Here is a 23,152-nt window from a genome sequence, read left to right as displayed (position 1 = left end):
TCTATTGTAACCTACCTAGACTGGTAGTGCGGGTAATAAATGGTATGGAAATCTGTCTTATGCATGGCTGGGTATGCCCTGAGGACTTGGTTGAGAACCACTGCCCTAGGGGAAGCAATAACCTAATGGTTAGAGCAACAGGAAGGGCGAGTTCAAATCCCATTGTCGTTCCATGTGATCTCAGGCGACTGTCTATTGCCTCAGGTACAAATTTAGATTGTGAGCCTTATAGGAAAAGGGAAATACCCACTGTACCTGAATGTAATTTGTCTTGAGCAACCATTGAAAAAAGCTTGAGTTAAATCTAAGTGCCCCTGTCTTCAAGGGTTTGTTTCCAATATCCAGGGCTTTTTTTGTGTGGGTACTTGGGGGTACTGAGTACCAGCACCTTTTCCATTGTCTGCTAAAATTGACCCAAGGACCCCAAGTTTTAATGAAAGAGCTCAGGCTCTACACACCAATTCTGCCTTGTCATAGGTTCTGTGACTGGTTGCAGGGGGCCTGGTTATTGTGGGGCGGATCCCTCAGTGATCACCCCACCCTTGAAGGGTGGCCTAGCATTTGAGTACCGGCACCTTTTTTGCTAGAAAAGATGCACTGCCAATATCTATAAGACCCCTTCAACAGGACTCACACCCCTGTATCCCTGTAACATGAGAGAACATTTCATAGTGTTATATTAGCAAGGCTGGGGCTGCTCAGCTGCTGTAAAACTGGGTGGGCCTTAGCCGAGATCGGGTAGCTACATCCCTGGATCATAGGGGTGCTAAAGCCCTGTGCTCGCTGTTCCAGTGCTATTTTTAGAGCACTGTTTGGAACAGCGCGGGGCTTTCTATCATCTGCCCATGAGTTAGCCAATTGAAACGCACTAGCTGATTAATGCTGACACGGCTATTCCCCACCCATGCCACATCCTTTTCCCAAAAATAATTGAAAACTTAATTAATACATTCTTAACCATGCAGAAAATACAAAATGACCAGAAAACACTTTAAGCATCCATTTCCCGTGATTCTATATAGCATGTCTGGAGATCCGTGCCAAAATTCAAGCATATTAACAACACACGTAACTTATTTTATTTAAATTTTGCTCACACCTTTTTCAGTAGTAGCTCAACGTGAGTTACATTCAGCTACACTGGATATTTCTCTGTCCCAGGAGAGCTCACAATTTAAGTTTGTATCTGAGGCAATGAAGGGTTAAGTGACTTGCCCAAGACCACAAGGAGCAGCAGAGGGATTTGAACCGGCCACCTCTGGATTGCAAGACCAGTGCTCTACCCACTAGGCCACTCCTCGATGCCACTTAATTGGCTTAACAAGCTAATTAGCATTGATAATAGAACTTAAGCACTAGTGAGCACTAATTGGCAATAATTAGAATTTACACACACAACTTGCTAAACGTATTCTGTAATGCACTACGCCTAACTTCTAAGGCACACAAGCAAAAAGGGGCATGGTTACAGGTGGAGAAATGGGCATTTCATGGGCACTGCAAAATGCATGTGCATAGTTACAGAACATGATCCAGTGCACCTAAATCTATGGACCAGGAATGTCATGTTTTCTTTGGTGTAAATGGATGTGCACTGTTTTAGGTGCTGGGATATCAACTATGTGTATTCTATATACTGCACCCAAATCTAGGTGACGCTTATAGAATACGCTTAGGTTGAAATGTTTTCTGTGCGGACATTTTAGGCACCATATATAGAATCCCCCCCATTAGGGCTTAACTTCCTTTAGTAAATGAGCCCTTAAATTTGTACATGAGGTGACAAAGGGTAGTAGCCTAAAGAGTACCAGAATTCAAGTATGCTTGAAACAGAAAAGCTATCCAGTGGGAGGGAAGGGAGGGAGAAGAGCATAGACTGAGGTATCTCAGCACAGTAGGCAGGTACAGAGTGGATAGATTGAGTGTTCCTTATCTGCCTGTTTGTACCAGAGTAAATAAATTGAAAATTACAGCTGGGCTTAGCTGAGTGGAAAAGTATCTCACTGGGGACTAGATCCAGCAACCTAAAGGTAGCATTACTAGCAATCAGTTGCAAAGTAAATTCTTCAGGAGACAAGAAGTTGAAGTTGTTATCTTTAAATATAACTCTTGCTTCTTACTACCTTAGCAGAAGTGGGTAATATTTGTTTCTTTTTGTGCATAGGGAGAGTTTCCCTCAAGTTAGGGAGCAAGAGGGGATCCTTAAACCCCCAGACAAGCTATTCTCCTAAGAAAGACCACAACTCCCAGGCTATATGATCCTATATAATAATTCTCACCGCCAACGTTCGAATGTGCCAGGGACCGTGCCTCCCTCGGAGGTGGTCTGCTAGGCAGGCACGCACTGACGTCAGTGACAGCTGATTTGAAACCAAGGGGAGGAGTAGGGAAACATGCGGAGCGTGTTTCCCTACTCCACCCCCTGCCTCGGAATCAGCTGTCACCCCCGCATTACGGCCCCCTGGCCCCCCTTCCGCGAACCTGGTGATCGCCCCCTTCGCGCTGAAAACTGCCGCTGTTGTCGACTACCTGTGCTGACGGGGGACCCAAACCCCCGACAGCCGAAGTGCTGTTCTGCCCTTCTCGTTGGTTCCTCAATGCTCTTCTCAATCTCTTCAAGTTTCTGTACGTGCGTCTGACGTCTGACGCACGCACGCACGCACACACAGAAACTTGAAGAGATTGAGAAGAGCATTGAGGAACCAACGCGAAGGGCAGAACTGCACTTCGGCTGTCGGGGGTTTGGGTCCCCTGTCAGCACAGGTAGTCGACAACGGCGGCAGGGTGGCAGTTTTTGTCGGGAAGGGGGGGCAACAGGGTCGCAGAAGGGGGGTCCACGGGCCACAACGCGTGGGTGGGATTGAAAACGGAGGGAGGGCAGACTGTGAAACACTGAGGGAGGGTGGGGGATTGCCTGCCTACCACCCGTTTCCTTGGTTTCAGAAACGGGCCTTTTTCCTAGTTTAAAATAAAATCCCCTTACAATGCTTGTTTCACTCTGCAAATTGCATAATTGTAGCAGGTTTATTATGTAGCCTGGAGCTGCATAAAGTAAAAAATGGTTAACCCCTCAACTCTCCCCAGCCAGACCCTAGCATTCCCTCTCCGTCTTCTCAGATGGATGCTTATGAATCCTAATTTAGGGGCCCTTTTACTAAAGCTTAGCACATGTACAATGCTGAGCAACATAGGAGCCAACTTTTCAGAATTATTGGGGGTGCTAAGCCCAATGGAAAAAAAACCCTTCCTGGACATATAGAAGGAGTTTTCTCAATATTGGGGGTGATCAAGCACCCGCAGCACCCACAGAGTCAGCTCCTATGTACCTGATAGCGGACACTAAGCTTTAGTAAAAGGGTCCCTTACATATTATTTTACTTTTACAGAATCCCAGCAGTGCACGCGCCAGTGTACACTGATCTATCTATCTATGGATACAGAGAGAGAGAAAGAGAGAGACAGAGAGATAGTTATGAGGACTTCAGCTCATACAAATAGCCATAAAAATAAGGTGGGAAAGCAGCAGCTCCCTTCCCCTCAGACTTAATAATCTATAGTTCCATCCATTATGGAGTACTGAATGCCCCACTGAAATGAATGGAATTATCAAGTGACTTGTGTAGTCCACATTCTACTACTTATTGGTATTAGAACACAACACGGAACAGTGGCCTAATGCTTGGTACAGCAGGCTTTGATCCTAGTGTCCTGGGTTTGAGTCCCACAGCAGCTCCTTGTGCAAATGACTTAACTCCCAGAAATAGCTTGTGTGGTGGTAATTAGGATTGCTGCATGCTGCTGGGTTACTGTGGGAGCCCTTATCACCTCATCATGGCCATGCTTGTCGAGGGGTTCTTTACTCACTGTGGTAAAAAGGGCCCTGGCACATAGGAAAAATGGCCCTTGCCACTAGCTCAGTAAAAGGACCCTTTAGACTGTGAGCCCTCGAGGGACAGAGAAAGTACCTGATTGTTCTCTGCCTTGAACTTGATAGTTATGCAGATTATAAATGCCAGCATTAAATTAAAATTATGATCATAACTTAAGAACATGCAGGTACATTTCATTTAAACAATAAAAATAGTCTGCCTAATCTCCCTTTGGGGCAATGTATGTCAGTCTGTGAAAGAAGATATCATTTTTGAAAACAAAATAACAGAGACATGGAATAATAATACAGCAAGAAGATGATATATCTAATATTTAGTTCTGCTTAGAGTAAATGCAAATTCCTTATGTGATCTTTGAGACCTTCAGAATGGTCACCAGTGTCATTTGCAGCCACTTTGGGTTTTGTTTTTCAATTTCTTCCTTCTACAACCAGCCATCACAGTGACAGTCCTTGATAAAGTACCACAGGCAGCAGTTCCCTTCAGAACCCAGTACACATAAGGGTTGTGCAGCTCAAAACTTGTGCTGTTCATTTTCTTGGGTGCGAGGTTTGGTATTCTTTTGAAAGAATGCACACTTTTTGCAAAGAGTGCACACTTCATGAAGACTACACACTAATCGCAAAGAGGGTGCACTCTGCTGGAAAGAGTGCACTGTTTCCTGATAGTGTGCATATGCACGGTGGTTCCCAAGTGCGCTCACTACTGGGAAAGAGTGCATCCCTCTTTGCAAATAGTGTTCACTCTGCAAATGTTCTTTCAGAAGAGTGTGTACTATTAAGGACTCATTAAAAAAATTGATATTATGGCTGTGGAGTCAGAGTCGTGAAGTTGGAGTTGGAAGCAATTTTGGGTGGAGTCGGAGTTGGTAAAAGTGTACCGACTCTGTCTCCAGCTTCAAAAAAAAAAACTATATGGTAAATTTATCACTTTATACTTATGTGTGTGTATATATATATATTTTTTTGTTTGTTTGTTTTTTGTCATGGATCTAAAGTTATATTTACCAATAATTTAGATACCAAAAATTAAAGCCTAATATCAGTAGGTGTCAGAGTCAGAGCTGGAGTCAGTCAAAGGTTTGGGATACTGACTGCACAGCTCTAGTTGACATTTCCCATGTTGTTTCAAATGAATGCACATCCCTAGTACACATGCAGTCCTGAATCCTACCTATAGGTGTCACTGTTCTGCAATATACAGTGACTAAGGTTCCCAACCCCACAGAGGTCAATGAACATTTCCTCTGCAGCACTGCCTACCCTGCTGGCCGAATAAGCAGAAGCCAGGCTTCGGAAACAAAGCCGGGCCTTCCACATGGCAATACTGTACCATCAGGGCATCCTTAGAAGAGCAAGCCCTAGAAAATATATTTCCTTTGCAAATTCCAGCCTATATCCTTAGCAACAGAATATGTGCCTTCTCAAATGACTAGTTTCTGCAGAAAAGAATTATCCTCAGAAGGTATCCTCTAAGGGGGCTAGAGGACCTTGGACTAGATGGACGTGTAGACTCGGAACTCCCTCCTAGGCCTCACTAAAATTAAGTACAGTGCACTCCATTTAAGTGCATGTCGGATAAGCGCATGCTCTGTTTAACTGCATGCCGTACTTCGGTCCCGTTTTTGACGTCATCAATTTCTATGGGGACAAACTTTGGTTTAGCGCACCACTGATAAGTGCAAGATTCGCTTATATGCATGGTTTAAGACCGCTCCTCTGCAGGAAAGACTCCGCATAAGCGCGAGCATGGAATATGGAAGCCGATTGGCGCGTGACAACCAACGAGATTTCAAATTTACTGCCCCTTTAACTGCCACAGGCAGAATAAGTGAAAGAATGTTGTTAGAGTGTACAATGGAGTCGTCGTTGCAGCGGAACTGTAAGACTTTAACACTGGCTGAACAAATAGAAGTTCTTAAAAAATTTGAAAACAAACAAAGTCAAGCATCTATTGCTAAAGAATATGGTGTCAATCCCAGTCAAATTTCACGTGTCTTGAAGCAGAAAGACCAGCTTCTGGAAGACTGGCAAAACAATACAAATCCACACAGAAAACGTAAAAGGGCGGGAAAAGCTGAGGAGGTAGAAGATGCTCTTCTTCGGTGGTTTTCTCGAGTCAGGAGCAGTTTCCTGTCAGTGCTCCACTGCTTATGGAGAAAGCTAACCAGCTAGCTGAAAGTCTTGGACTAACTGAATTTAAAGCCACTGTTGGATGGTTGGAAAGATGGAAGGAGAGAAACAACATAAAATTCAAGAAACAGCATGGTGAGAAACAAGACGCTGATGACTTTGGTGCTGAAAATTGGGTTGTTTCAGTTCTTCCTTGATGGAGTTTGCACCTCGTGACATTTTCAATGCTGACGAAAACGGTCTCTACCGGTGAGCGATTCCTGATGGAACACTTGCATTCAAACATGCCAAAACTACTGGAGGTAAAACGTCGAAGGACCGACTGACGATCCTCCTTTGCTGCAATATGGATGGGAGTGAGAAGTTGGAACCCCTCATCATTAGAAAGAGCAAAGAGCCCTGTTGCTTCAAGAAAGTTAAGCGACTTCCTGTGTCATACGAGGCTAACGCAAATTCATGGATGACTGGGGAAATTTGGAAGCAGTGGCTAAAGAAGTTAGACACTAGAATGTGGGCACAAAAGCGTCAGATTTTGTTACTCTGTGATAATTGTGCTGCACATAGGGATGATGTCAGGCTGTCTAACGTCAAGGTGGTCTTGCTGCCACCAAACACTACCTCTCTGATCCAACCTATGGATCAGGGCATAATAGCCAATTTCAAACAACATTATCAAGCTCTTGTGCTACGTCGTCTGATGAGCATTATGGATGACCAGACTGGCAAGGATAAACATGCTGTTGAACTGGCTCGTAATCTATCACTGTTGGATTCCCTACATATGCAGAAAGAAACCTGGAATCGTTAAACAGGCAACCATTGTGAACTGCTATAAGCGGGCAAGCTTTGTTAAGGATGTGGAGAGGAACGAAACAGATGCAGCTGTTGCAAATGCGTCAGATGAACAGGTTATTGACATCCCAGCCGGTGTTACTAAAGAGGAGTTTCATCGCTATGTAGCTGTTGATTATGATCTACAAACAGCTGAGGACAGCACTGATGTCGAGATATGCACCTACACGCAGGCAACAATGGCTGATGATGAAACAGATGATGAAATGAGCAGCGAGGCACATGCTGATGAAATTCAACAACCTCCTGTCACTTTTGCAAGAACGCTGGAGTCTCAGCACCGTGCAAGCCTATCTGGAGGCCACTGGATGTTAGTGCTATGACAATTTTTACTGTCTGGCAGACATAGTCTATGGAAATCACAGACCCAATAGTGTACAGAGGACTATAGCTGATTACTTCAAGTAAGCCTAACGTCAGTTAACGGAGACTGTATACTGTACGTATAATAATAAACAGTACTGTACATCTGTTTATCAGCTGTCAAGCTTCTTTGGATCACAACGGTTAAGTGCACACTCCGGTTAACTGCATGTATTTCTTTGGTCCCAGACCCTTGCACGTAAGCGGATTGCACTGTATTTACTGATGTCACTTGCACAATTTTTTATACTACAATTCATATTTTTCTTACTAAACATGTCTACAAGCAAGTCTCACAAACAAGAAGTCAGCTTATCTTCTTCTTCAGGAGAAAAAAGGAAAAAATGTGATATGCAGTCTCCTGAACAAATGGCGCCGAGCAGGTCTAACGTGCACCCTTCTGAAGTAGTTCTAGAAGAACTGAAGGCTTTAAGAGATATTACTGCAAAATACTTCGAAACAACTTGCAGCTTGAAAAATGATCTCATGGCACTCACAATCTCAGTCTCTGAATTTCAAACGAGACTAGAGGCAGTAGAAAAAAACTCAGAACAAACTGCTATGGATTTGCAACATCATGTGCACTTAACAACGGACAAACTTCTCTCCTTGGAAAAACAGCTAGAAGATCTTGCAAATTAAAGCAGGAGAAACAATATCCAAATTTTGGGCTTACCAGAACCATCAGAAGGGTCTGATTTTCTAAGCACATGGCTCCTGAAAATCCTACGCCTACCACCTGAAACTGCTCTTGAGTTGGAGCGTGCTCACATATCTCCAGGGAAGATTAAGTCCAACGCTAAGACACCGCGCCCTATAATTGCAAAGCTACTTCGATATCCTCAAGCTCTACTAATATTGACAACAGCAAGATCAATTCCTTTTCTGATTCTTGAAGGCAGAAGGATAAATATTGTCCCGGATTTATCGAAAACCACTGCACAGAAATGGAAGCAGTTCCTGTCTATGAGAGCACAACTGAAAGAAAAGGAGCAAGGTTTGGATTACAATATCCTGCAAGGATGATTATCACATTAAACAACACCACCGGAGTCTTTGACTCCCCAAAATCCTTGCAATCTTTCTTGGATAAAAGGGATACGGAAGGTAAGGCTGGATGAGTTAATCTCCATGCATATTTTTTTTTCTCGCTCTGCTGAGCCCTACTCTGCTCTTGTAAGCCGCATGTTGTTGGCTGTTTACCCACTACAGTCTTATTGAAACTTTTGTAAATCACAGTTTCCTTTTTTTTTTTTAATTCTAAACCTCTTCTCATAGATAAGTGACTTAAATGCTTTTGTTATTTTAATCCTCTGGTACTTAAATTGAAATGATATTAGTGTTAGAATAATGATGCTAATGAGCTTATTTTGTCTATTTTTGCTTACTTATTACAAAGTTCTATGCATAGCAAATTTTATATTTTGAAGCTATACTAAAATTATCATTAGAAATTCAACTTTAGTTGTAGTAATCAATAGACACCAAAATTCTATTAGACCTGGGAGTTATCCTTGCCTACTGTTCACTTCTAATATCCTCTTACACCCATCTACTCTTTGGAAGCTGAGCTCTTAGCTCTTAGCTTTCTGCTCTTATTGCTTTTCTCTGTTTCTACAGGAGTCCAAGCTGTACTTTTTTTCTCTAACATAATTGCTGGATATAACAGTAGCATTATGGTGATGTTCATTTGTTATCCCCATCTGGGACATACACACTATCTGAAATGGAAAATGCTCTATGCAAGGTTATGCAACACCTTTCATTTATTTTAGCACTTAACATATTTTCTCACCATGGCTCACATGATCAAAAATGATATTAAGTACATTTCTTGGAATGTGCACGGGCTCTGACACCCAATAAAAAGAAAAAAAATCTGTTTAGCACTTAAAAAGATGAAAGCACAAATCATGTTTTTGCAAGAAACATATCTCCCAGATATGCATCTTTTCATCAAAAATGGTAATTGGTGAGATCCAAGATGGTGATTTGAGCAGATGTGGCGTGGTGGAGCTCCCAAACACCAGTGAGTGGAGTTGTTTTGGGGAATTTTCCCCATGTTGGAAATGGGGTAAAGGAAGGGAAAACCGAAGACACCTACCTCCTCGGGCTTGGTGGAAGCCCCAACCGCCCGACAAACCACTCTGGAGAGTTTTGGGGTCTGTGCGCTGGGACAGCTGACACACACTTCGATGGAATCTGCAACTTTGGAGGCAGACCACAGCATTGAGGGAATCTCATTAAGCCCTCCACCTGACGCAGCTCCTCCAAGACCAGGAAGTAGCTACGCGTCGACAGGGTTTACAGCGAGGAGAAGCGCCCGAGAGGGGCCAGTCTTCCCCAACTGTGAGAGGAGGACCCGTCACGGAGTCGACCCAGGGAAGGTTGTCATCGGAGGAGAGTCAAAGTTCTTTGCTCTCCTCTTCTTTTGCCCAGGATGCTGCTTCCAGAAGGAATGGAGGTATAGTGACACCTGCTGTTGTAACTATGGAATCGTTATGGGATGCGATACAGGGACTGAATTCCTCCTTTCTTCAGTTATCTAACTCCTTTAGGGGAGAGATTGCAGGATTGAAATAGTCATGCCAGACTCTGTCTGGCCAAACTGACCATCACTTGAATAAAATTACCTCACTGGAAGCTAAGGTTGTTCACTTAAAAAGTTTTGCAGCTAAAGCTATCAGGGATAGGGAGTTTCAAGCACGTAAGCTTGAATACTTGGAAAATCAGGGGAAGAAAAATAATTTACGGTTTTTACATTTTCCAAAGTCACCTCTTATACCTGCCCTTGATATGCTGAAGAAATATTTTGGGGAAATATTGGGAATTCCGAGAGAAGGCTATCCGCCTATAGTCAGAGCCCCAATATATTACAGGAACTTCCAGATCTTTGACTGTGCGATCTCAACCTGTTTTAAACTTGACCGAATTCCTAGAGAGTTCTCTGGAAGTAATAAAGGAAAGAACAACCCTTCGCCTTAGAGCCGGACAGAAATAATATTTTCCGTATGTATTTTGGCTATATAAATGCAGTTTTCTTAGGGTCTAAAATACAAGTTTTTCCAGGTTTAGCAAGGGAAACACAGAAAAGAAGGACAGAATTTCTGGTTATAAAACCCAGGGTTCTCAATTTAGGTGGTTCCTTTGTTTTGAAATTCCCTTGCAGATGTTTAGTGACTATGAATTTAATTATGTTTTCTTTGACCCCAAGAAACTGACAGAATTTGTTAACTCTAAAGAAGGTACTAGGGATACCCCGGTCGCACCCAATAATTGATTTGCTGTATATTGGATGTGTGTGTCAAGCTGTCCACTGCTCTATTGATGATTTATTGTTTCTTTAAGTTTTCATGTAAAAAGATTTTCCAGATAATGTTAAGTAGAGATATTGCTGAAACATTTATGTTAAACATGTAAATGTAAAATAAAAATATAAATTAGAAAAATAAAATGGTAATTGGTTAGGTGAATTCTACCAGTCTCCATCTAATGGTAAAAAAGGTGGAGTTGCTATTATATTTGATAAAAAAATTAATAGTAAATCTCCAAAAGGAAACAAAAGATGCAGAAGGATGATGGCGTCTGTTGAATGTAGTTTTAAATGGTTTAGAACTAAATTTGCTTAATATTTATGCCCCAAACAAAGATGACCCTTCTTTTTTCCATACAATAGCTGAAAAGCTGGCAGAATACCCTCCAGTTCTTATTATCACAGCTGGTGATTTCAATATGCCTCTAGACATATGATTAGACAGACAATCCAAAACAATTTACTGTATACTTAAAGCACACACTGCTTTACTCTCTATGATAAATACATACCACTTGATTGATCCATGGAGACAATTTCATCCAGATTCCAGAGAATACACTTTTTTTTCTAACCCTCATCACAGTTTTACAAGAATTGACTACTTTTTAATTTCCAATAATTTACTCAAACCAACCATTTCTTCAGATATAGCTCCACTTACAATCTGAGATCATGCTACAATCTCTATTACGCTGCATCAGTGGCATAGCTAGGTGGGGCCACGGGGGATTGAGCCCCCCCCCCAAATTTCACCTGGGCCCCTGGTTTTGCTGGCAAGCTCAGTTTCACATAAAGGAGCATGCAGGACATGAAGAGGAAGAAAGAGCAGGGCAGGGAATGCGGCGGCGCCGGACACTGGTGCTGAAGAAGGCTTCAGTGGTGGGGGTTGGGGACCCCCACCAGCAAAGGTATTTTCTGCTGTGGGGTACGGAAGGGCAACAGGGGGAGCGGCAAGGTGGTGCAGTTTTACTAAAATTAAGTTATTTGGATGCAATGTTTCTACTATTATACTTTTTTGGATTTGTCCATTTGCTACTGTGGGGTGCGGAAGGGCTGCAGGGGGAGCGGTGAAGTGGGGGGGGGGAGTGGTGAGGCGGTGGAGGGGAGAGGCAGTGGTGGGTGATGCAGCGGGGGGGGGGGGGTGGCAAGGCAGCGGGTCAGCAGACTAAAATATGCCTCCCAGCTCGGGCTCTGGCCCCCTCCATCCGCAAAGTCTGGCTATGCCCTTGCTCTGCAACTCAATGCATTTACTTCCTTTAAAAAACCCTTATGAAGCCTTAACAGTCTATTATTAATGGATAATAATTACAAGAACAGAATTAAAAATGCAATTGTTGATTTCTTTGCCCATAATCAAGATCCTAATATAAACCAAATCACAATTTGGGGAGCTTTTAAGGCCACTATAAGAGGACAGTTCATTGCCATCACTGCACATCAAATAAAAGAAAGATATAAACACCTCACAGAAATGAAGAATAAACTAAAATTATTGGAACAACAACATATTGCATCTCCTAATCCAAACATTCTCAACTCCATTTACCAAACCAAATACAAATATAATAAAATATGGAGAATAAAAGCTGGCCATGAGATCATTATTCGCAATCAATCCCAATATGCTGAGCAGAATAAATGCAGTCGTATGCTTGCCAACTATCTGAAAAGGAAGAGAATTAAAACACAGATGCCTATAATAAACCAAAAAAATCTAGATATTTCTTATACTAAAACAAACGATATACTTGAAGTTTTCCACAAATTTTATTCAGAACTCTATCAATCAGAAACTTCATATGCCCAATCTCAGCTACAAAATTTTCTAAATAACATCCCTTCTTGGTCCACAAAAGAAAGAGACTCACTTCAATTCCCTATAACAGACCAAGAAATTTTAACTTCCATTACCCAGTTAAAGTCTAGGAAAGCTCCAGGACCAGATGGTCTTCCTAGTGAATTTTATAAACTATTTAGTAAAGAATTGACTCACAACCTCCTCACTTTATTTGAACACCTGGAAAATGACTCTCCATTAAAAACCCCCAACAGATTTTCGGAGGCAGTTGTCACTATTCTACCAAAACCCAATAAAGATCCCACGCAAGTCTCCAATTATCGACCAACATCTCTACTCAATGTACATTATAATATATTTGCAAAAATCCTATCCAACCATTTACGTTCAATCATTGGCTCTGTTATTCATCTAAATCAAGTTGGGTTTATGCCAGGGAGATTAATTATCAACAATGCCTGCTTGTTTGATCAGATTTCCTTGCTTGCTAAATCCCTAGATCAACCCATAATAGCAATGGCTATTGATGCTGAAAAAGCGTTCAATAGAGTAGAATGGAATTTCTTATTTGCTGTTCTCCATAAATTTGGAGCACCTGATTCATTCATTAATAAAATTAAAATATTATATACCAATCCCTCTGCACATATTATTGCAAATAACACATCAAACCAAATAATTTTGAAAAGAGGTACCAGACAAGGCTGTCCACTGTTACCACTTCTATTTAACTTAGCTCTGGAAACCCTACTTATTTCTCTTTGTCATAATTCTGCTATTCATGGCATCTCCTTTAAACATGAAGAACTCAAAGCAGTGGCCTATGCAGATGATGTTTTACTATTTTTCACAAACCCTATACAATCTATAGAACACTTTTTAAAACTGGTAGATACCTACTCTCAATTCTCAGGCTATAAAATTAATAAACAAAAAACTGAGGTAATACCCCTTAAGGTACACGCCACTCCAGCTATTAGCTCACATTTTGATTTTGTTTGGTCTTCTAGTGGCTTTCGTTATCTTGGATTAGATCTCTTACCAGATCTCGAATCTACTATGACATCTAATTCAAATAAAATTGTTTCAATAATCAAAGAACTGCTTCTTTCATGGAGCCCATTGCACCTTTCCTGGTGGGAAAGATTGGAATCTATAAAAAGTATGATTCTAGCTTTCTTTCCCCATACTGTATAAACTTCTATCATAATTTTTGTGGGCTTCCAAAGTTCCAAAAATTACTTTGAAAACATTAAAAAATCCTAAAAAAACTTGCTGGTGTTGCTTTTCCAGATTTATGGACATATCACAAAGCTTTCATTACTCAACAAGCTTGTTATTGGATTGCTACACATTCCACTTACGAACCTTTATGGTTAAAATTTGAAAAAGAATTATGGGCTCAATATTTACATCCACGACATATTCCTTTCAGTTTACCGAAACACTTACAAGATAATTCTGTTATAGTTTCATCTCATAAATGCCTGATTGAACTAGATAAATATATGGAAATCCCTAATGAGAACTCATTACATTCCATAATTTGGGGTAATCCCATTATTAAAATCAATAATTCACATATATTCTGTTTAACTTGGTATAACAAAGGAATAACTTATATGGATCAATTATTGTCCAGTGGAACATTGCATTCCTTTTCTTTATTGCAGAATAAATATCTATTACCCTCTAACCAGTTTTTTAGATGGTTGCAACTGCAACATTGCCTTACCAGAAATGACAATACTAAGACACTTTTTTCACAGCAACCGTCTATAACGTCCCTTGTTGAGAAATTATTTAGTACTGGTCTTATGGCCTCAAATATATACAATTTTTTAGTATCAAAAGAATCATCTTTGAAATCTGGCCTCATGCAATCATGGGAATTAGACCTGGAGCACAAACTAACATCAGAACAATGGAAAGACTTCTGGAAATTTCTTGGACGACCAGTAACCTCAGCTAATATAATCCAATCTCTCTTCTTTTTGCACCACAAAGCCATCTGGACTCCACAAAAATTAGCAGTTGCAGGTCTACTACTTCAAAATCTCTGTTGGTCATATAAAACATATCCTGGAACTCTAAAACACCTTCTTTTTGATGCAGTCTCACTCATACCTTTTAGAACAAGATATGGAGTATTATTTCCAAAATTTTACATATTTAACAACCGCTGTCATGGAAACTGATATTTTGGTTCTCTGGCATTGGACATCTCTCTGGACAAACATGACTCTAAATTGCTTAAAATTTTATTAGCAGTTGCTGTGAAATATGTACTATCCAATTGGAAAAATAATTCTCTTTTAAATATTCATTTCTGGTGGCATCTGTATTGCAACTTCATCAATTTGAAGTTTCAGTAATAGATAAGAAAGATCTTTCTCCACTGGCACTTAAAGTATGGTCTAGTCTTGACTCTTATATTTCCACTATTTAATTACTTACCTAACAGTTTTGATACCTGTTTCGGGTATTTCCTAGATACTGTATTTGACAGGTGATAACTCACGAATTTCATATCTAGCAATTTCTCTGACAAATTGTGGGGTTTTTTTGTACTGCTTTGTCTCATTGAATTTCTTTAATAAGAATATTCTGTTGTACATTTGTTCTTTGTCCTTTTCAAAATTCAATAAAGATACTTGGACACACACACACAACAAAAAGAAGGTATCCTCTAAGATTAATGATGTTCAAATGGGAAATCTCAAACTTAATCAAACAGAAAAAGATCAGTGTTACTGAAATCCCGCCATGTTAACTGATACACCATAGCAAATGTATTTTACTTCTTTTGAAGCCAGTGATTGTTTTTTCGTCTATAGTTTGACTCCCTTAGATTTGTTTGATGTCTGCTGATTCCTCACTCTGTTTGACTTTTGCCATATGATTTAGCAACATTCTCATTCTTCCTAATGGTCTAGAATTATATTTCTTAAGCTGATCCTGGTGTACCCCTAGCCGTCAGGATATGCACAATGAATATGCATGAGACAGATTTCTTTATTAGTTATTTTATTTTAACCATTCATAACCCGCTTTATCTATGCAATTCTAGGCAACTTACAAAATAACATACATAATCAGGTGGAGGACAACAGACAATCCAATGGAAGTCTGGGTTGAGAACCCCTGGTCTAGAAGTGCCATTCTTCATTTTGATTGGAGTGTGTTTCAGCTGCAACACAGCTCATTGGCGTTTATAGCATTGCCTGACTCCACAGCACAGGCACCCCTTCAACTGAATCTGGCCCCTGAACATGGGCTGCCTTCTACTTTCTGATTACTTTTGAGAATGTGGATAGAGAAGTAACAAAGCTGTTTTCTTCTTTTCTTCTTTTTGCACAGGGCTCTCCTTTTACACAAGAGTACTTGAGAACTGTGAGGATGAAGCCAGGTTTGATGAGGTAAGACAAACCAAACTCTGAAGGTTCTGATGGAATGATGATCCTGGGGGCGGGGGGGGGGGGGGGGGGGGGGGAGGGAGAGAGAATGCGGACTACAGTGGACTTGTTTCTCAAAATGATTCTCCTGCAGGTTGTTTTTCCTGAAACAGGCCAGAAAATGCACAGTAACAGCAGTAGATTTACAGGCGTGCTTAAAAAATACATTACTTTATCAATTCAAAGCAAATAAATAAATAAATGTCCAGCCCTCATGCCCTCCTTGCACAATCTGGCATCCTTCCTGACCCTGCAAAGCTCTGTAATTCTCTTCATCCCCCCCCTCCCCCCCGGACCCAGGCCTTAAAATCACCTCCGCTGCAGTCTTTGCCCAGGCAGCAACACTGTCACTGGCATTCATAGGCTGCTTGCAGCCTGTATCAGGATTTTCTCTCTGAATCATTCCACCCCTTCTGACACAACTTCCTGTTTTGTGAAGGGCGGGATGGTTCAGATAGAAAGTCCTGGTGCAGGCCGCAGCCAGCCTATGAGTGCTGCTGCTATTGCCCAGGTGAAGACTGGTGTGGCGGTGATTTTAAGGTACAGGGAGGACGGGGTGGTACGAAGAGGTATGGGGGGGGGATGCACCCCCTGTTAAAAATCCCTGGGTATGCCAGTGTATAAACTTACAATTTAACTCTCTCATAATTGTAGCACCAGCAGGTTGTAAGTGAGCTTCAGGGACTGAATTATCATGCGCTCACAGGCCCCACGATGGCTGCCAACTCCCCTGCATGCAGGGGCTTCCTCTTTCGAAAGGAAATCTATGTGGGAGGTGATGCCCCTGTGGGAACTATGAGCATGGAGTGGCCAGTCCCCATGTTCACCTACAACCTGCTGTCACCAGCCCCAAGACTAGCACTAATAGTTTCCCTTGTTTCAGGAGGAAGAGGAACTAGGAAGAGTCTCAAAGGGATGTGCATTCACAAGTACATATTGGGTTCATGGCTTACCCCAGTGCATGCAGGGACTTGTAGCCAGGGGCTTAGCTAGGTGGGGCCATGGGGGCATGGGCCCCCACAGATTAAACCCTGGACCCCTCTACTTTTGACCGCTGCTGACCCTCCCCCGCCATTTTCAATCCCCCCTTCCCCCGCCGCCGACCAACCCCCGACAACCGGTCTACGGGGGCTACATGCAGGACCCATCAAACTCAACGCATTCAATGACATTTGCTGAAGTAGCTGGTAGAACTCTTATACATGCAAAACACATCCTTGTTGCATCAGTTGTAGCAAGCACATATCTGAAGGCTAAGCGGTAACTCAGCTGATGCTGAGCAACATCCAGAGTCACCAGGGGCATTCGTGTACATGTATATCTGCAGGGTTTTGTTTTTAGCAGTCGACAGGATTCTGTACTGTGCTTTCATTCCTCCCACTGTCTTATTCTCACTGTGAGCATCGGCTTGCAGGAAATCCTGTCTAGCTTTGGGCAACCATTGACTGAGAATGGTAAGAAAAATAGAGAGACTCTAAACAGAATATTCATAAATAAATTAAGCTGTAGTGCAGAGTGCTAAAATGTTGCAGATTTCTGCAAACGCTCTATGGGTACTCACTGATTACCATGGTCATGGCCACTGCTTTTTGCAGTGCAACATCTGAGGCTGGCATAGAGGCTGATAAGTTATGTTTTTAATCACATTTTTGGGGGGTGGGAGGAGGCTAGTGACCACTGGGGGAATAAGGAGAGGTCATCACTTATTCCCTCCAGTGGTCATCTGATCATTTAGAGCACCCTTATGTGCCTTATTTGTTATAAAACAGGTCTAGCTCAAAACGTCTTAGTTTTAGTCCTGGACAGTTTTGTTTTGTTCCATTATGGTAGAAAAACGTCCTAGTGTTAGGAACGCCCAGATCTCACCCTTAACACGCCCCTGACACACCCCCTTGTGATTTGGACTTCATAGAAAAATGTCTAAAAATTGGTTTTGAAAATACCAATTTGGACGTTTTTGTGCCGCATTTTAGACGTTTTCTCTTTTGAAAATGAGCCCACAGGTGTCTTTAAATTATCATTGTCAATTGCTGAGCAAGACGTAAATAGGAACAACAAACATAGGAACAGACAGATGTAGAATTGTTATCGGAAATTAGGAAGAACAAATTGGAGAAGACAATAATAAAGGGTGATTTCAATTACCCAGATATTGACTAGGTAAATGTAACATCAGGGCATAGCAGGGAGGTCAAATTCCTTGACAAAATCAAGGACTGCTTTCTGGAGAAGCTGGTTCAGGAGCCAACAAAAGGAGGAAAAATTCTAGATCTGGTCCTTAGTGGAGCGCATCATCTGGTGCAGGAGGTAATGGTGCTGGGACCACTTGATAACTGATCAGATTTGATATCAGCTCTGGAGTAAGTACACACAGGAAATCTAATATGTTAGCAATTAACTTGCAAAAAGGAAACTATGATAAAATGAGAAGAACGGTGAAAACAAATCTTAGAGGAGCAGCTGTGACGGTCAAAAATTTACATCAGGAGTGGATGCTGTTCAAAAATACCATTCTGGAAGCCTAGGCCAGTTATATTCCATGTATTAAAAAAGGAGAAAGGAAGGCCAAACAACCGGCATAGTTAAAAAGTGAAATGAAGGAATTAGAACTAAAAGAAAATCCTTCAGCAAATGGAAGGATCTGACTGAAAATAATAAGGAACAGCATAAGGAATGGCAAGTCAAATGCAAAGTGCTGATAAGGAAGGGAACGAGAGATTTTGGAGGCAAAAACACACAGTAAAAGGTTTTTAGGTACATAAATGTGAGCTGGTTGATGTGGAGGGGCATAATCGAATGGAAACGCCTATCTCCATGGGCGTTTATCTCCTAGAACGGGTCCGTGAAGGGGCGGGCCGAACCGTATTTTTGAAAAAAAATGGACGTTTTTGAGCTGGGCGTTTGTTTTTTTTAGCGATAATGGAAACTAAAAACGTCCTAATCCGAGCCATTTGGTCGTGGAAGGGGCCAGGATTGGTAGTACACTGGCCCCCCTGATATGCCAAGACACCAACTGGGCACCCTAGGTCAGTGCGGTGGACTTCAGAAAAAGCTCCCACATGCATAGCTCCCTTACCACGGGTGCTGAGCTCCCAACCCCCCTCCCCCAAAACCCACTACCCACAAATGTACAACACTACCATAGCTCTTAGGGGTGAAGGGGGCACCTACATGTGGGTACAGTGGGTTTTGGAGGCCTCCCATTTACCAGCACAAGTGTTACAGGTAGGGGGGATGGGCCTGGGTCCACCTGACTGAAGTGCACTGCGGTACCCACTAAAAGTGCTCCAGGGACCTGCATACACGCAGGCCTCTAGGACTTTTTGCTGCTGTATAACATTGGCACACCAGTTGACATCTGAAGACTAATCTCCGAAAACGTCCTTTATTGGAATAAGCACGTTTACTCACAGTTAACTGCAGAGGTTGTGCCCCACTGGCAACGAGTCTCCCTGGTACTGAGATTAGCAGTAGGTCAGAGCTGGCAGAATGCTGTACAATGCACTCTTTCAGCCACATTCAAGGTAAGAACTAAGTTGTCTAACGTGGCTAACACAGGAAAGGGAACTAAAACTGGCTTACAAAAATGGCCACTACCACATGGACTACAACAGGAAACACAACAGGGCACACTCTGACCCAGTAGGCAGGGGGAAAAGCACCATGGGAGAAGAGCCTACCAACTACCAACATCGTGAGACTGTAACACAAGCTAATGAAATCACGGAGCCCAATACCCTACACCCACCACAATGCATTGCTGACGTGACCCTGTACTGCACCCGAGAGCCACATCTGACCCAGGGAAAGGTTGTGACAGGATCGAACACATTCTGCTGTCATGGAGGTGGGTACGGCATTTGAGGCTGGCATACAGGCTGGAAAAAAAGTTTGTAAAGTGGGGTTTTTTTGGTGGGAGCAGGTTAGTGACCACTGGGGGAGTCCGGGGAGGTCATCCCCGATTCCCTCCAGTGGTCATCTGGTCAGTTGGAGCACTTTTTTGGGACTTGTTCATGAAAAAAAGGGTCCAAAAAAAGTGACCCAAAATCGCGGTAAAAACACCTTTTTTTTTTCCCATTATCAGCTAAAGACGCCCATCTTTCCTTGGCTGATAACCACGCCCAAGTTCTGCCTCCACCATGCCTCGGACATGCCCCCATCAACTTTATTCGTTTCCGCGACGGAGTGCAGTTGGAAACGCCCAAAATTGGCTTTCGATTATACCGATTTGGGCGCCTTTGCGAGATAAATGTTTATCTCCCGATTTAGGTTGCACTATAGGCGTTTTTCTCTTTCGAAAATAAGCAGGATTGTGTATCTGGCCCTTATGAGACTGGGAAACTGGGCATCCAATTGGCAGATGATGTTTAATGGGAGCAAGTGGAAAGTGATGCATGTGGGAAAGAAGAAACCGACCTATAGCTATGTGTTGCAAGTTTCCATATTAGGAGTCACCAACCAGGAAAAGGCTCTATGTGTCATGTTACATTGAAACCCTCTGCTCAGTGTGCTAGCTAGGAAAGCAAATAGTATGTTAGGTATTATTAGGAAAGGAATGGAAAACAAAATGAGGATGTTATAATGCCTTTGTATCGCTCCATGGTGCAACCGCACCTCGAATACTATGTGCAATTCTGGTCACCACATCTCAAAAAAATATATATAGTGGAATTAGAAAAGATACAGAGAAAAGTGACGAAAATGATAATGGGGATGGGATGACTTTCCTGTGCTGGGCAGACTTATTTGGTCTGTGCCCTGAAAAAGACAGATACAAATCAAGGTAAGGTGTACACGAAAAGTAGCACATATGAGTTATCTTGTTGGCCAGACTGGATGGGCCGTGCAGGTCTTTTTCTGCCGTCATCTACTATGTTACTATGTGAGGAAAGGCTAAAGCGGCTAGGGATCTTCAGCTTAGAGAGAAGACGGCTGAGGGGAAATATAATAGAGGTCTATAAAATAATGATTGGAGTGGAACAGGTAGAGGCGAATTGCTTGTTTACACTTTTCAAAAATACCAGGATTAAGGGGCATGCAATGAAGCTACAAAGTAGAAAATTTAAAACAAATCAGAGAAAATATTTCTTGACTCAATGTGTAATTAAACTCTGGAATTCTTTACCAGAGAATGTGGTAAAAGCAGTTAGCTTAGCAGGGTTTTAAAAAATGTGGGGGGTAATTTCCTAAAAGTTCATAAGCCATTATTAAGATGGACTTGGGGGAAATCCATTGCTTATTTCTAGGATAAGCAGCATAAAATGTATTGTACTCTTGCCAGGTACTTGTAACCTGGATTGGCCACTGTTGGAAACTGGATACTGGCTTGATGGACCTCCGGTCTGTTCCAGCATGGCAACGTTTATGTTCTTATATTCTTGATGGCTGTCAAGACTGCTGCCAAGACTGGGAATGAAGACCAAAGTATTAGATATTATTTAAGGTAGAAAGTGTAATTGAAAGTGTTTGTCCTAAGAAAGAAACACCAGGCCACACCCAGCCAGTAGGATTTTCAGGATAACCACAATAAATATGCGTGAGATCAATTTGCATGCATTGCCTCCATTGTATGCAACCTACTTCATGCATATTCATTGTGGAAATCCCAAGAACCCGGTAGGCTGCATTTGTGCCAAGGAGTGGCTTGAGAACTACAATTAAAAAAATTTTTTTCAAATAACTTGTCAGTATTTATATTTGCCAATATTAGAGTATTTATTAGGCACTTTTTACTCAAGTGATAGTGCTTATTAGGAAGGTTCCATCCATCTGTCTGTTTCTGTATTTTTCTGAAAGCATAGGACAAAGACAGTCAAACATACACATGTAACACATACACACACATGTTCACAGATACACACAGACAGCTTATACAGCCCCCATCATCCTATCGAGGCATGCTTTATCATGCCTTTCCACTCTCAGTACCCATTAGTTTGCAAAGAGAGAAATGAGGAACATGCCATTTTGTCACACTATAAATTCTATTACAGGACACCAACTGTAGACTTGATTATGGTGTCTATTTGAAGTCTATTCTATGCACACATCTAGTCCATAGCCGGTGTGAATGCCCATATCTAGACATAGTAAACTCAACAACTTCCCAGCAGATACTTTCAGTGCTCAGCTTTCATAACAGTAACTCTATAACCAGTCACAATAATAATCACTTGAAAAAGAATATTTTAATACATTTTTTGGACCATCCGCTTGATATTCACTCCAACAGGCACTTAGATACTGCTTTTGGATAGCTTTCATCGTCATCGGTCCATTTTCATAAAATGTCTTTTTATAAATATATTTCCTCATATCATTTCATATACTACAAAACTTGCAGCCCTATTATGTTGACATATCTAGACATACACATGAACTTATATAAATTAAAGCATTCTGTATTTTACACTCCACCCAGCCTCCGCCCATGCGCACACCCACTGGCAAAGTATGCTCCATTAAAGCATGGCCCATACTCTTCCACTAGGCAGTATTCTATAAGAGGCTAGTTGTGTGCATGCATAACTAGAGTACTGCCATTTATATACCCTCTTGTCACCTAAAACTGGGCAGCTTCTTATACAATTACCTTCCAGGCACTGTTCTTTCTAAACTGAACAGGAGTCCTCCACCTACAGTCCTGCCAGTGGGGTGGTGCTGTTTCACTATCACATTCTCAATAGTGAGGGACAGGCAAGCTCTGCAGGACTCTAGGGAGCCTGCCTGTCCCTAGCAATTGAAAACACAATATTTAAGCATCACACCCTACTGGCGCAATGCAGCTGGACGACCCCTGCTCAGCTTAGAGGGAACAGTCCTTCCAAGTGTGCACTTTTCAACTTGTTTCCTACTGAGTATGTGATTTCTTACAGTAATTTAGTTTGTGATTCCTGCTTCTTTGTTTCCTTTTATTTTTATTACTTAAAGTGGCCATGAGAATGTGTGAAACAAAAAAAACAAAAAGGCACACAACTGCTTACAAAACAGAAGATATAAAACAACAAAGCAGAGTGGAATCAATGCATTTATTGGAACAATACCCGACGTGGCCACGTTTCACCCTCAGGCTGCGTCAGGGGTACAAACTATCAGAAGTGTATATAAATATGTCATACACACTTGTAGTGAGATAAAAACAATTGTTCCAGAAATCTAGTTAAGTTGGGAGCAGCAGATAAGTGGAACTAGATTTCTGGAACAATTGTTTTTATCTCACTACAAGTGTGTATGACATATTTATATACACTTCTGATAGTTTGTACCCCTGACGCAGCCTGAGGGCGAAACATGAGAATGTGTGTACATTTCATTTGTGTTTGGAGTTCTCCCCCACAGGACCAGTT

General features: G+C 41.8%; 1 protein-coding gene across 4 annotated transcripts in view; it reads left to right on the top strand.

Moving 5' to 3' along the window:
- The window catches only part of OTOF (otoferlin), a 762,055-nt gene that overhangs the window by 52,445 nt on the left and 686,458 nt on the right, over window positions 1-23,152 (top strand). For all 4 annotated transcript variants that reach the window (XM_030198653.1, XM_030198655.1, XM_030198656.1 and 1 more), the window contains exon 2: window positions 15,712-15,770. In XM_030198653.1, the coding sequence (XP_030054513.1) occupies window positions 15,712-15,770 (59 nt within the window). The remainder of the gene's footprint in view (window positions 1-15,711; window positions 15,771-23,152) is intronic.

This window comes from Microcaecilia unicolor, chromosome 3, assembly GCF_901765095.1.
Source record: "Microcaecilia unicolor chromosome 3, aMicUni1.1, whole genome shotgun sequence".
NCBI lineage: Eukaryota > Metazoa > Chordata > Amphibia > Gymnophiona > Siphonopidae > Microcaecilia > Microcaecilia unicolor.
The sequence above is the reverse complement of the archived record's forward strand: the minus strand, read 5'-3'. Positions and strand labels throughout refer to the sequence as shown.